The sequence below is a fragment of the Phyllobates terribilis genome, unplaced genomic scaffold (genome assembly GCF_046119375.1).
Source record: "Phyllobates terribilis strain yellow unplaced genomic scaffold, ASM4611937v1 Scaffold_3__8_contigs__length_932513732, whole genome shotgun sequence".
Classification (NCBI taxonomy): domain Eukaryota; kingdom Metazoa; phylum Chordata; class Amphibia; order Anura; family Dendrobatidae; genus Phyllobates; species Phyllobates terribilis.
Genome location: NW_027362763.1, coordinates 480,576,449 through 480,591,770, shown reverse-complemented (window position 1 = coordinate 480,591,770; position 15,322 = coordinate 480,576,449). Strand labels below are relative to the sequence as shown.

Genomic DNA, 15,322 nt, shown 5'->3' with positions numbered 1-15,322 from the left:
TCTAATTACCTTGCACTGCTGATACTGCATGTGAGCGGCGCTATCGGTGGCCGCTCACAGGCAGCCGGCGCTGACATCCGCTGACGTCACGACAAGTTGCGGCTGCAGCCGGGGGTCCCTCTTCCATGTTCCACGAGTGGCTGCTGGGTTGTGGGCGGGGTTATTCCCCTGCATCACACCAGGCATCCACCGCGCGCTCTCCCTGTCCTCATTCACTGGGAAAGCGTGCGGTGGAAGCTGGGTGTGACGCAGGGGAATAACCCCGCCCACAACCCAGCAGCCACCACGGGGACCCCAGCGCTGAGTTACGCCTCACTTGTCGTGACGTCAGCATGGGGTCACGTGCTGCCTGTGAGCATCCACCGATAGCGCCGCTCACAGGAAGTATCAGCAGCGCAAGGTAATTAGAAAGAAGGTTGTATTTATCATTAAAACACACTGGCATTTTTTTAAAAAGTACCGGACAACCCCTTTAAAATTTTGACTTATCAGTTCAGAGCATCTGCTGCCGTTTTTCTGCACCCCAGTTCCAATGTTTTTGAGCATAGTTGACTCATTTGTCCTTTTCTCCATGTCAAATGTATAGTTCTTTAGATGCAATTCTCCCATAAAGACCATTTTTGGACAGACTTCTCCAAAAGGTAGCTAGGTATAGCTGGGTCTCTCTGGTTGCTGATAGTTCTGAGCTGATGACACTGTTTAACATCTTCCAATTTCAAATGGAAGTAAGCAGGATGTGACTTTCATCTGCTGCACTAATTTTCATTAAACGACCACCGGACCACTACGTCTTTGGTCCTCAACGTTGCCCATTTGGGTTCTTCTTGGTTCTTCTTCAAAAGAGCAAATCTTGAAACCCCAGTCTGCTTTGAAATCTTTTGCCTGGGAGAGACCTTGCTGATGCAGTATAACTACCATGTGTCTTGTTGCTACTATATGTCTTACTATGGTATATGATCTGTGACATAAAATGATCTTTCACAACCTCACCCTTGTAGCAGAGTATGGCTATTCCTCATCCAGTTTTAAAGGGGTTGTCTGGTCAAAAGTGATAAGACTTCAGGCACTCATTGCCAACAAAGGGTTTGCAACCAAGTACTAGAAATGAACATTTTATTTACAATTATTTAATCTGTCCAATTACTTTTGGTCCCTTTAAAAACAGGGTGGCACGTGTTAAGGAGCTGAAACTCCTAAACCCTTCATCCAATTTTAATGTGGATACCATCAAATGAAAGCTGAAAGTCTGAACTTCAACTGCATCTGAATTGTTTTGTTTAAAATTCATTGTGGTAATGTCTAGAATCAAAATTAGAAAAATGTTGTCTCTGTACAAATATATATGGACCGAACTGTAAATCACTAGCCTCATCTAAAAAGGAACTTCGATTGATGACTGTTATTTTCCTTTTGTTTTTCTTTATAGGATTTTTTTTATTTTTTGTTTTATTTTATTTTTTATATTATAAAATAGCTCTCAACCCCTTAAGACCGGGCAATTTTTCATTTTTGCACTTTCTTTTTTTCCTCCCCGTATTCCAAGAGCCATAACTTTTTTATTTTTCCGTAAACATAGCGTATGAGGGCTTGTTTTTTGTGGATCAAGTTTGGGTGGTTGGCAGGTTGTTAAAGAACTATATCATATGGATTCATAATAAGATCATGTGCATGAGGCTAAAGAAATTAGCTTTTTAGTTGCATACAGTAGGTGAAAATACTAATAACAATAGTAATAACTTATAAATGTTTTTTGCAGATGACATGAAAAAATAAAATGCTTTTGCTCTGTGGTAAAGCATTAACTAAATGCCTATTTCTTTAATATTTCAGATGATAATGGTGCGACAATAAAAATCCCCCAACAGGTAGACATAGGTGCGCAAGTGTCATCAGGAATGGCTTATCTGGAAACACAAAACTTCATCCATAGAGATTTAGCAGCTAGAAATGTACTTGTTGGAGAAAATAGTGTATATAAGGTGGCCGATTTTGGACTTGCCAGAGTTTTTGAGGTGAGTATATAGATCATGAGCTATTCTGTTTCTGCATAGAAATTATATTTTATGTTTTTTGCTCCATGATAATGTGTTGCCAATATCTTGGGCTCCATAACTTACCTTTCTCATTCTCGATTTCTTTTTAAGGATGATAATGTGTACCAGGCCACAAATGACACAAAGCTTCCTCTAAAGTGGACAGCACCGGAAGCAATCCGAAAAAACAAATTTAGTGTTAAATCTGATGTTTGGGCATTTGGCATTCTTCTTTATGAGATAGCAACATATGGAAAGATGCCATATCCTGGTAAGTTTCTGTGTAATTCTGACACTACAAAGGGTAATCATCATTTCTGTTAAGCAATATCTATGAGGCTAAAACTTTTAAATAGAATCTGTCATCATGTTTTTGCTGCCCAATCTTAGTAGGGACACAGACTGATTATAATGCTCAGTCACTTACTTGGCTTTTTGCTGTAATTTTGCTAAAACATTGTTTTGTCTGCAGAAGCTCTGCTAGTCCTCTCATGATAAGCTTTTGTTTTCTAGTTCTCAATATTCATGAGATTTGGCTATCCCCATCTCTCACCACTGACAACTTTCTGTTCATGCGCAGTGTATTTAGAAAGCTGTCAATGATGTGGGTGGGTTACGCCTAGTTTAGCATTGAGAGGACTAGCAGAGATGCAGCAGATAAAACAGTAATTTAACAAAAACTACAGCAAGCCCCTAGCCCTGTTTTCTGCTGCATTCAGATTGGGAAGCAATTCTGTATACCTGTTCATAACAGTGTATACTATTGATCAAATTGAAAGGACCAGTCAACTAAGTACTGTGCTATGATTGACTAAACTCAACACTGTAAGTTATTTGCCGGTCTATATATAGAAGAAAAAGCATGGCCATATAGAAATAACATCAGCTAGAATAATTAAATGGGTAATCCAGTATGAGAATGAAAGAGTCTACTTTTTCTAAGGCAATATTTTAGTTTAGTCATATGCATTTGTAGGGGAATCGCAACAATATATAATACATGCAACGGACAAGAGTATTGTGAGGTGTTTTTTTTATAATCTTTTAAAACAATCCAAATCAATAGTCAATAAAAGGATATAATTTGAAATCAGAGGTGAAATCAGAGGGCAGTAATCCAACAGGTAAGTACAATATCTACCACCTCACCAACATTAGGTTTACAGTGAATGACCTCCGAGTCAGTAAACGTACATTTAAGGCAAAGGTCTGTAGAGAAGTATGCTTATGTGCCATGGAGAGATGATTTGACCCGATAAAGATGTCTGTCTGACCTTGAAACACGTCCAATAAAACTGTTTGACCTATCTCCATCTTCTGAAAATTTTCATTATCGGCAGCATGGCCACAATCATCGCCAACTCTTCCAGGACAATATGTGCCATGGTTAACTCACTGAATTAATGAAAATAAACTTGGTGCCACATTGTACAATAAACCCAGGATAGATATGGCAATGCCAAAGAGCTATAGATATACTTATCACTGTATGGTGTTGTGGAGATATCAGGCACAACACTGCTAAAAGCTTTTAGCTAGTTTTTAGCAGTAGAAACACCAACTGCTGCTCCTTCTTCAAAGTGGACCAAGGAACCAGCACCTTCATTGGGCATAGAAAGTAGAGAACAGGTTAAAGCTGACATGTCGGTGTTGTTGGTATTTCTTTATGTACTAATAAATACATATACTATGAGATTCAAGCCATAATATAGTAACAAACACCAAGGATTTATATATACAAAGTTAAAAAAACACTTTAGAAAAAAAACCATTGCCAATTGGTTGAGGTAGTCCTGATTGGAATCCAGCACTGCAGTGCTACCATATTGACCACTGGGCCACTGTGCAAGAATACAATGTAAGAATTCATTTAGTGAAATAAAACAAAATAGTTTTACAAGAACAATTCATAAAGGTATACTTGGATAGACTGAAAGCCCTCAAGCACTGCAGGCTACCGTGATGTGTAAGACACAGACAAGTAATCCACAAGCAATATTAATTAGTAATTATATTAACACAGGACACTTGGGGAGTCTTAGCCATTTAATTTAATCCATTTGGTTGGAGGCTTGAGATTTTGCTGATCAACAAGAATTATTTCAGCCAGGTTAAGTTCACACAAAAAAATTGTTGTTTTCACACAGAAAAAATGAATATTTTTTCATCTGTTTTGTCATATGTCTGTAATCTGTGTGGCATCCATTTTTATGCGTCAGGGGTTATTAAAATTTACAAGACAAAAACAGTTTCAGAATACGCTACAGAATTCCAATATGTCTGTAAAAATCAGTTGCTATATTGTTAAAGGGAATCTGTCAGCAGCTTTTTGCTATGTAATCTGAAGACAGCAGGAGATAGAGGCTGAAACACAGAATTCAGGGATGTGTCACGTGTCAAAGTCTGTGCTGTTGTTTACTAACTGTGAAAGATTTATCACCAATAGATTAACATTGCTGGACTACACTAGTCCGACTCCGCCCCCTCCTGTGATAAGCACCTCACTGTCTATACACTATGTACACAGAGAGTCTGGTGTGGGTGGGGTTAGCTTTCTCAGCTCTGCTGCACTGCTAAATCTAAAAGCTCTGATAGTGTCAGAACTGCTGCACCCAGGTTACTAGGTGATTCATCATTGGATTCAAGTTCTCTTTGCCTACATCATGCTGCTCAGATGAGGTAGAAAAAAGCCTGATGATAGATTCTCTTTAATCCATATGGGATCTGATTTTTTTGCACATCCATAGACTTGAATAAGCGAGTTTCATCCAAATTACGGAATAGACAATTGCACCGTGAGATTTTTTCTTTCACACAGACATTTACCCACATATTAAAACAGATTATAAATATAATGTCTGTACATTAGGATTCTATTACTTAATAGGGTGGTCCAGCACCTTATATGTATTTTCTAACTATCTATCCTAACACCATAACCACTTTGGAATTTGCTTTATTACACAATACACTACACACCTATCTATCTAATCCCTAAATGTGTTTTATCACAGTATTTCCTGTGACATTTCGTTTGACATCACAAACGTGACATCACAGGAGCCTGGGGCTATACTCACTCCCCGCAGTGTTCATCGGCCCTTGTGGAACAAGACATCACCAGGGGCAGCGCTGCAGTTACTCACTAGTTTCTTGCATCGCTGTCCCCTCTGAAGATGTCTTGGATCTTGGGTGATGGACGCTGTGGCTGATGTGAGTGCAGCTCTGCTTCTGTCTCTACTTTGGTCAAAATAGAAGCGGGCACGTTTAGGCAGACTGCGCTGCGGGAATGAAGAGCCTTGGGATTCCAAAACAGTTTTTATTAATACCAACGTGTTTCTGTGTCGGACCGGCACCTTCCTTTCTAAAGGTATAAAAACCAAGATTTGGTCTTTATACCTTGAGAAAGGCGCCTTTTTGGCACATAAACGCGTTGGTATTAATAAAAACTGTTTTGGAATCCCAAGGCTCTTCATTCCCGCAGAACAGCCTGCCTAAACATGCCCGCTTCATCATACATCTAGAAGAACCCTTTACTCCAGCCACGGGGCAGCGGCTTTTGATGCATTTATAGGTGTTGTGCCTGCACTTAACACCTTAGGTGAGAGCTAACATCGATTATACTTGTCCCTTGCCAGACGGTATTGCCCTATTTTGTGAAAGATGTCAGCAGGGGGCAGAGATAAAAGCAGTGAGTGGCACCAGCCACCTCCAGTATCAATGGCGACCCAGCTACGGCCAGGACAATATTAGCTTTGTATGAGCATTCCCTCTCTTTGCTAATTAGTTTTAGGATTACAAAAACACATAACGTATATAAACAAAGGAAATAAAGTAATAATATTTCCTTTTTATTCTGAAACTAACATTGTCGTTAGTATATTAATCATGATTAATATGACAGCCTAATAAAGGATTTGCTATGTTGAATGTAAAAGTGAATTGATACTGTTGATACTGTTTTTCCCAGCACTGTAGCTTAGTAGTTAAAGAGATCCTGTCACTTGCCATGAATTTGTAAGTTTTTCTATCTTGTCTAAATGCCATCATTCTGAATCTAGTGCTGTTTTCCTTTTGTTTTCCACCTTTCCTTTCCTGAGATATAGCCCTCTCTTCACTGCATATAAATCTAGTCTTTTTAGCCAAGTGGGCTGGTCCCCAACCTTTCTCCATTGGAGTCTTGTTGAGGACCATGCCCCCTTGTCTAACAACACTATATTTATATACAGGAAGAAAGGGCCATATCTCAGAAAGAAACTGAGAGGCAAAGGACTACAAAATGAACCACAGCATATTAATTTCAATAAGTAAAAAAACATATTTATATCAGTTGATTATTGGTCTGAGGAAAATGGCATACCAGGTCTGAATAGCATGATTGTCATGTCCCTTATTTCTCATTATTGATGAGAAAAGGCACTTTTGGACTATTCATTTCTCATCCATATTGATCATGTCTATGATTCCACAACCCATTTCTATCCCTCTGTGTCAGGATTCTGTAAAACAATAGTGTAAAGACAATAATGCGAGGAATGTAAATGAATAGAATAAATCAGAAATTCCATAGAAGACATTTAGCAATAAACAAAAATCAGCTTCCTGCGAGATATGGTAGAAAGAGAGCAAAATATACAACAAGAAATATAAAGGGTATTTTGCTTGTCAGATCATCTTATATATTTGTTAGCTATCTTTCATCTTTGATGTACAAATATTAACTAAGTGAAAAGGACGTAAAGACAATAACATAAGGAGCGTAAATGAGTACAAGAAATCAGAAATTCCATAGAATACATTTAGCTACCGTACTTGGTATTTTAGCATGATTGCATTTGGGTTAAAAGGTGGCTAATGGTCGCATAGTCGATGGGAGGTATGTGTCACAGAGATGGCTGTCCTCTGCGATGTAACCTGTTATGTTTCTCTAGTGCATGTAAGCAGTAAGAGGACTGATTGGTGCACCTGTGACCGGGTTATGGGTAGCTTGGAGAGATGGGCGGGTCCAGCTACCCACATACCTCACATCTGGTTGGGGTTAACAACCTATAAAATGGAGGCCGTTTGTTTGGCACATGGTCTGTGTTTGGAGGGAGAAGGCCTCCTGTGTGCTGTTATCTCCGGACTGAGCCAGAGAGCTGAACGCTACCCCAGCCTGTGTGCCCACAGGACTAGCTAAGCAGAGACTTTACTTTGTTTTACCTGAACTAAAGGCTGTTAGTATTCCTTTTTGCTTTTGTCGGGTTTATGAGGTAATAAACTGACATGGAGATTTAAAGGAACATGCCTCCTGTTTGCCTTCCATCGCACCCAAGTGAGTAAAATCCCTACAGGGTGTAGACTAGGGTGTCCCTAGTACTATACTCAAAAGAAAAAAATTACATCAAACATTCAGGAAAAAAATCATCTTTTTGCAAAAAATAATAGAAAAAAGGCAAAAATACAACTGAAATATAAAAGGAATGAATTCAGAGCTTCATAGCTCATCATAGCTTATCTTATGTTTATTAGTTATTTTTTATCTTTTGTTTCCATATATTAACTATGTGAAAAGTATGAAGAGATATGATAAGTGTAAATTAAGAGAATAAATCAGAAATTCCTTGAGGTTGATTCCCAACAAGGAGGAAATGTTTAGCGTTGTTGTCCTTCTCCATGAATGTTATTAACCGGTGGCTCATAAAACATTCTAAGCGAGACAATAAGAGCACACAATGATGAGATCACATTTTCATTTAATTGAAAATATCCATCTATTATTAAAATAAAGCAAAGCATTCTTAACATATTTCTTTAAATTTCACTTTCATTTGAGATTCTTTAATAAGAAACCCAGCATGCAGAGAGCAATTATAACTATGGTTTACCTGCAGTCTCACCAGCTGAGCAATTTCATGTTTTTTAATTGCTGATCAAGGTCTCTTTACTTTAACTGAAAAGACAAGGTCATCATGTACTTAAAGGAATCCCACAGTGCACATTAATGGAAACGATTCCCTTATGTAAATTTTAAAATTACAAGGATTGTTTTTAACTTTTTTTTCTTTTAATTCTCTTGTGCAGGCATGAATGGGCGGCAGGCATTAGATAAACTCGAACAAGGCTATAGGATGCCTAAACCCTTCAACTGCCCCCAGGACCTTTATAGCCTCATGTTGGAATGTTGGAATGCAAATCCAGAAAACCGGCCAACCTTCGAGACCTTACAGTGGAGGCTTGAGGATTATTTTGAAACGGAATCTTCATCTTATCATGACGCAAATGCATTTACAAATAGCTAGGATCTATAATAAGATAGCATGAAAATCTACCAGACTTGTTTTATATATTCTTAATAGGACTAAGTGACTAATCCTGAAATAAGGATATCCAATATTTTACAATTGAAGGAGACTCAAAAATCAACATCATTTCAACAAGTCTTTGAACTGAGAAATCACTACCTGAAGAAAATATTCACATGATATTAAGCTTGTGAAAAAAAAATAGCACTTTCATATGAGATAAGCACTCCAGAGGCATGCTGTAGGCATTTAGAGTTTACAGAGAGTTCAACAAAATGTGATCTCTCTATGAATTTTCCCTATAATGGTTTTGGTATTCTAACATACATTACATAAATATATTGGAAAATAGAATATATAATATATAACCATGGAAAGAAAGGTAGATAAACTTATGTCCCATGTACTAAGTCTAACACTTCCACTAACAATACATAGAGAGTTTCTGATAGCTGCTATCTAAAGCTGGCCATACATTGAGCCTTAATCTGCCCAGTTTTGAGGGTCTCTTCAATCCCCCTATGGAAGATGTCAGGGTAAATAAGGATTCTTTCTTCCCATGGGTGGTAAGTTGCCAGAGGTATCTGACAGTGGCTTACTCCCCTCTCCTTATTGTAATAAATATGTATGCACAAGATAGCTAAGAAAGCAATTGGTTGTGGGTTAAACTGACTATTGTCTCTCTGCCTCTCTAAAGAGGCAATTTGCATATTTAATTTCCCAGAGAAGCATTGCATGGCCTGTAAGCCTCCTTACCCTGGCATGTCAGGCATGTCACTCTCCAAAAGGAGAAACATTACACCTTAGCACCTTAGACCCAAGTCAGGCCTCTCATAAAGCCAAATCAGATCTCATGCTTTGCACTGAGGAGGGGCAACACCCTAACACATGTGTCTGCAAATTGAGATTCTGGTTTGGCTTTTATGTTAAGTCATGTGGCAAGGCTCAATAAAGGGTCGATATTGACTTTTAGGATTCCAACTTCTAATAGGTAGTACTAGAGGTCCAATCCTCTTCCTGTGTGAATAGGCAATTTGCAAATTGTAATGCTCCCTTTGTGTTCTTGTTAAGAACATAACTATATGCCGGTGTCCAGATCAGATGGCACCAGGTATGCAGATGAGTTTCACAATTACTCACAAGACTCATTCAGGCATGAGAGTAGTGAAAAAAAGCTTAATAGCAATCTGGAGAATATTTCCAGAAGACTAATATTGGGTTGTTATTGCCTAACTAAGATTACAGAGTCAAAGGTATCCACTGTCCTTAATGCCTACTGTATCTCCTGTAAGGAGGTATGGACAGATACCAAGGTCATGGTTACAGAGATAGTCCACAATATACAGTCAGACAGATAATGGGTTAGATGAAGGGTGTGGAGGTGATTGTCAGTTCCCGATTTAGTATTGGAAGGCAGGGTCAGAAGGTCGGGCCAGGAACGGTACACATCAAGTCAATTCAGGTAGTCATAGAAATGAAAACTGAAAAATATCGAGGAGACTGACTATGCAGGCTGAAAATCAAGCACTCAAAAATTGGAGTTAATCTCCTTTAAAATAATCTCATGCTGTGCTCCAATCTTGAATCTGTAGCCACTCAACAAAAAGAACCAAGAAAGCAGAAAGCAACAAAGCAACATCAAAGTTTTAGATGGTGTGACATGCTTTGCTGTGGCAAACAATTTAGTATGGCCAGCTTTACATGCCTGATTTGTTATTATAATAAAAATATAGGTTAAATTGTAGATACTGCATAAATTATCATGTAAGGGCTTTGACATGTACATTCATTTCTTGCTTTACTATTTTTTTTGACATAGAAAAGCTGAAGACCAAACCAAGTTCTACTTGATATATACTGTACATATATATATTTATCTATCTATCTATATATATATATATATTCAAAAGGGGAAAACCAATCAAAATGGTCTCCTGGCATCACATGAGTAAAGGCTGTGAACTTGGAATATTCCAGAAAAAAATTATACTGGAACGTTGATCAAAATTCAGTGTGATCACCTTGACTGAATACACTTTATCAGTTTAGAGATTTTCATTTTTCTTAGTTAAACCCAATAGGAAATTGTCTAGTCAAATGCAAAACACTGATGTTGGCCAAATGTACAATCATTTAATTCAGATGATAGCTGTTAATTTTTAAAAATGTCTTTCATATAAGAAACCTTAAATTTGTCATTAAATACGTAAATAAATGTCTGCATTCAATTGTTGAGGCCAATGTATCTTGTTACTATTATTTTAAATAACTTTATAATGCACATAAATAGTTATATTGTGGCACTTGATAACTGGTTGAAATTCATCAAGATTGGCATTTTATACTCTGCTGGAGTAAAGCCAGCCATACACATCAGATGGCTGTCAGCCGAACGTTGCTTCACTCGATCCTCTGGCCAATAGCCATCTCAGCCGATTCTCCTATACACAGGAACGCTCATTCGGCCAAGAAATTAGACATGCCTGAACAACATCCCCTCCTACGATCAGTTGGCTGGTGACCTCATACACATAGTTTAGTGTATATGGAGGCTTTTAGATGTGTCAAACTCCAAGTTTGGTTCATCTGTCAGCTGCCTTTGAATCAGAAATGTGTCATTGACTGGCGTACAATTTTTTCTATAATTGATGCCACTTTTGTTTTTTTTATTATAGTGATTAACTTGTAGCACTTGCCATGACACCCTAAGACTATGCTCTGCCCATTTTGTTTAAAAAAGTTGTCAGAACTGGTGTAAATTTTGTGACTTTTCTACCATAGCTTTGTAACTAAAAGGGCTTCATGAATCGGCACCCTTAAATAGAGTAGAAGCGTCATGCCCATGTGGTGGTGAACAAACCATTTGAAGGTTTTTTTCTCTGAAGCCCCAGTGCTATTGCCGCCTTTTTGTTTTTGTGTTTATGTGTATATGTGTCCTTATTGAGTATGTGTGTGTAATAAACAAAGATTAGGAACAGAGAAACCCCTTTCAACAAAAGGGTAAAGTAAAAAAGACTGATTTTAGCTGAGGTTTCTTGCCTCTCTAGATAATTCACTGTATTGGAACATCTACCCATTATACCCATAGCATTTTTTATGACACGCAAATCTAAATCCATAGGCATTAACTTGGTTAAGGTTAAAGTTGGTCCCTACTTTGCAGTTATAACAGCTTCCAATCTTCTGGGTAGGCTTTTCACAATATTTTTGAGTATGTTTGAGAATTTTTGCCCATTCATCCATTAGAGCATTTTTGAGGTCAGACACTGATGTTGGAAGAGGTGGCTTGGCTTCCGTTTTTTCATTCTTAGCCCCATTAAACACCTTTAGGATGAAGAAGGTCAAGGTTTTGTGTTGACCAGTGAAGTTCTTTCATATCAAACTCATCCAACCATTCCTTCATAGACGTTACATTGGGGCAAACTCATGCTGAGATTATCCTTCCTCCACCAAACGTTATAGATGACAAAATTCAGTCAGGCAAGTAAAATTCTCTTGGCATCTGCCAATCCCAAATCTGTCCAGTGAAGTAACACATAGAGTAGGTTAATTCTTCAATCCACATAACACAATCCACGTAACACTACTTTAGTGGCGGCATGCTTACACCACTCTATCCAACCTTTGGCATTGTGCTAGGTTATGTAAGGCTCACATGCAGCTCATCAGTCATGGTAACTCATTTTATGATACTCCCAGCACACAGTTTTTGTGTTCATGCTAATGACAAGAGGTTTTGAACTCTGTAGTTATTGAGTGAGCAGAGGGTTGGTGACTTTTGTGCACTTTAACACTCCACAATACCCCTCTGTAACTTTACATGATTTGCTGTGGCTCCTAAGAACTGCCAACTTCAATAATACAATAGCTGATCATGGAATATTTAGGAGAGAAGAAATTTTATGAACTGTCTATTTAAATGGGTGGCACCCTATTACAGTACCGCTCTTATATTCGGTGAGCTCTCTAACATTCTTTCACAAATGTTAGTAAAGACAAATTGCATGGCTAAGGACTGGATTTCATACACATGTGGCAATGGGACTGAACGGAAATCTGAATTTATTGATTACGAAGTGTGCCCCAATACTTTTGTTCATAAAATGTATATGTGTGTGTAACGTGTTTATGTATATTTGTGATGTGTGTATGTAATGTATATATTCATGTATCATAAAGCAGTACTACATGTGTATGCGGTATAAGAGCACTGTTTATGTCAAGTATTATGTTACATTACATTTTTAAAAGGGGTGACAAATTTAGCCAAGTTCTAGATTTGAGTCTGCATTGGGGGGTTCGATGATACACAAAATCTTATGACAGAAAAGCCTGTTAACATACTATACACTGACAAATCAGGAAATATAGCCTATAATATATGCTTTGCATTATAGGACCTAAAATCTGAATAATTTATCCATACTCTCATACTTTATCCATTATCTCAAAGTTGAACTTATACAGATTTAAAATTCATGCAATGTTTCTGTTCTAATGTACTTGCGGTTGTATATTTTTTGTAGACTGTTCTTGATATTTTATAACATTTTATTCAAGAAGGATTTTTCTACTGCGAAGCAGGTCTGTGTTCTATATTTACAATGACGGAAAACTTATTCTGAATACAGAGAAAATGTCTACAATTACTTATCCATGTTTTGACTTCAGTTTTAGTAATCAATATAAAATAAAATGGCTGCATAAATGTGTGTCTTTTGACATTTACTGCAAAAAATGTTAGAATCATCTGATCTGTTGTATGCTTATTACAGACTAATGTAGAACATTAAAGAAATTAAAGTAATGGCATTAAAGATATAATTTATAAATTACTTTTGATGCAAATAATTTTTTTCAGAAAACATTATTTGAATACAATGTGCACCTATAGGGAGACCCTAAGTACAGTGGCATGTAAAACTTTGGGCACCCCAGGTTAAAATTACTGTTATTGTGAACAGTTAAGCATGTTGAAGATGAAATGATCTCTAAAAGGGATAAAGTTAAAGATGACACGTTTCCTTTGTATTTTAAGCAAAAAATATATACAGGGTGGGCCATTTATATGGATGCACCTAAATTAAATGGGAATAGTTGGTGATATCAACTTCCTGTTTGTGGCACATTAGTATATGGGAGGGGGAAAACTTTTCCAGATGGGTGGTGACCATGGTGGCCATTTTGAAGTTGGCCATTTTGGATCCAACTTTTTTTTTAACCCATCAAACTTATTGAGAATTTCATAAGAAAAACAATGGTGTACTTAGTTTTAACTTAACTTTATTCTTTCATTAGTTTTTTACAAGTTTATTACCACTTATAAAATGTGTTCAAAGTGCTGGCCATTGCGTTGGATTGTCAATACAACCCTCTTCTCCCACTCTTAACACACTGATAGCAACACCGCAGAAGAAATGATAGCACAGGCTTCCAGCATCCATTGTTTCATATGCTGCACATCTCGTATCTTCACAGCATAGACAATTGCCTTCAGATGACCCCAAAGATAAAAGTCAAAGGGGGTCAGTGGCATTGAGGTTTCCATTGATGAAGAATGGCCCCACTATCTTTGTACCTCATATACCACACCATACCATCAAGATTCAAGATGTGCATCATCTGAAACAACAGATACTGGAAGCCTGTGCTAGCATTTCTTCTGCGGTGTTACTATTAGTGTGCCAAGAGTGGGAGAAGAGGGTTGCATTGACAATCCAACACAATGGGCAGCACTTTGAACACATTTTATAAGTGGTCATAAACTTGTAAAAAACTCCTGAAAGAATAAAGTTACGTTAAAACCAAGCACAACCTTGCTTTTCTTATGAAATTCTCAATAAGTTTGATGTGTCACATGACCCTCTTCCCATTGAAAAAAATAAAGTTGGATCCAAAATAGCCGACTTCAAAATGGCCGCCATGGTCACCACCCATCTGAAAAAGTTTTCCCCCTCCCATATACTAAAGTGCCACAAACAGAAAGTTGATATCACTAACCATTCCCATTTAATTTAGGTGTATCCATATAAATGGCCCACCCTGTATATTTTCATCTTTTACATTTTAAAAATAACAAAAAGGAAAATGGGCCTTTTTTATCAGTGGAGGTCCTGGTCCTGAGAACCCCACCAGTCGCACAACTCCCCCTGAGAGGTGTGAAGCCTTTGCTTTCTATTGAATCCATATCCCACTCTGTGTGCCCTCAGACAGCAGCAACGTGCTCCACCTTAGCTGCACGCCACTTGGGGAGGTTTTTAAGCATTCAGTGGAATTTGGACCCCCACAGGTCTGCTTACAATTAAAACCGCAATCAATTATGAAAAAGGTTATATAAGATTACTTACTCTTTAAAGGGAACCTATCGGTTCCCCTGTGCCCCCAGAACCACTGGCAGTCATGTCTGCATATGTAAATTTCCTGCCTAACAATCCTTGTATTACATTACACACATAAACAGATCTTTAGAAAAAGTATTTCTAAAGTCTGCTTATGATATGTAGATGAGGGCTTTGACTAGATGAGGGGGCGTTAGTGTCGCCCGACTAGTTGGCCCACTTGGCATGTTATCACAACCTTATGGGCGTGATAACATAACTTGCAAGTGCCGGTGTCACCGCCAGCGCTATACTTGCCTCGTGCATGCGCGCGGCTTCTTTCCCTCTTATCATTGATCTCCTGAAGCTTGGTGTATGCGTGTCAGTTTCCGAGAGGTTCACTGCGCATGATCGGAAGTCTCTGCACTTCTAATCATCCGCAGTGCGCCGCTCTGAAGCCAGCATGCGTACACCCGGCTTCAGAGGTTCAATGTAGGGTGGGAAAGAAGCCAAGTGAATGCGTGAGGTTTTTATAGCGCTGGCGAAGACATCGGCACTTGCAAGTTATGTTATCACGCCCACATTTTACAGATCTGTTTATGTATGTAATGTAACACAGGGACTGCTAGGCAGGGTATTTACATATGCAGACAAAACTGCTGGTGGTTCTGGGGGAACAGGGGACCTG

At 38.2% G+C, this 15,322-nt stretch overlaps 1 protein-coding gene across 1 annotated transcript in view; it reads left to right on the top strand.

Moving 5' to 3' along the window:
* Positions 1-11,876, top strand: part of FRK (fyn related Src family tyrosine kinase) — a 94,111-nt gene extending 82,235 nt beyond the window's left edge. The window contains exons 6-8 of the mRNA XM_073675881.1: positions 1,831-2,012; positions 2,145-2,304; positions 8,097-11,876. Of these exons, the coding sequence (XP_073531982.1) occupies positions 1,831-2,012; positions 2,145-2,304; positions 8,097-8,314 (560 nt within the window). The 3' untranslated portion in view covers positions 8,315-11,876. The remainder of the gene's footprint in view (positions 1-1,830; positions 2,013-2,144; positions 2,305-8,096) is intronic.
* Positions 11,877-15,322: the final 3,446 nt, after the last annotated feature.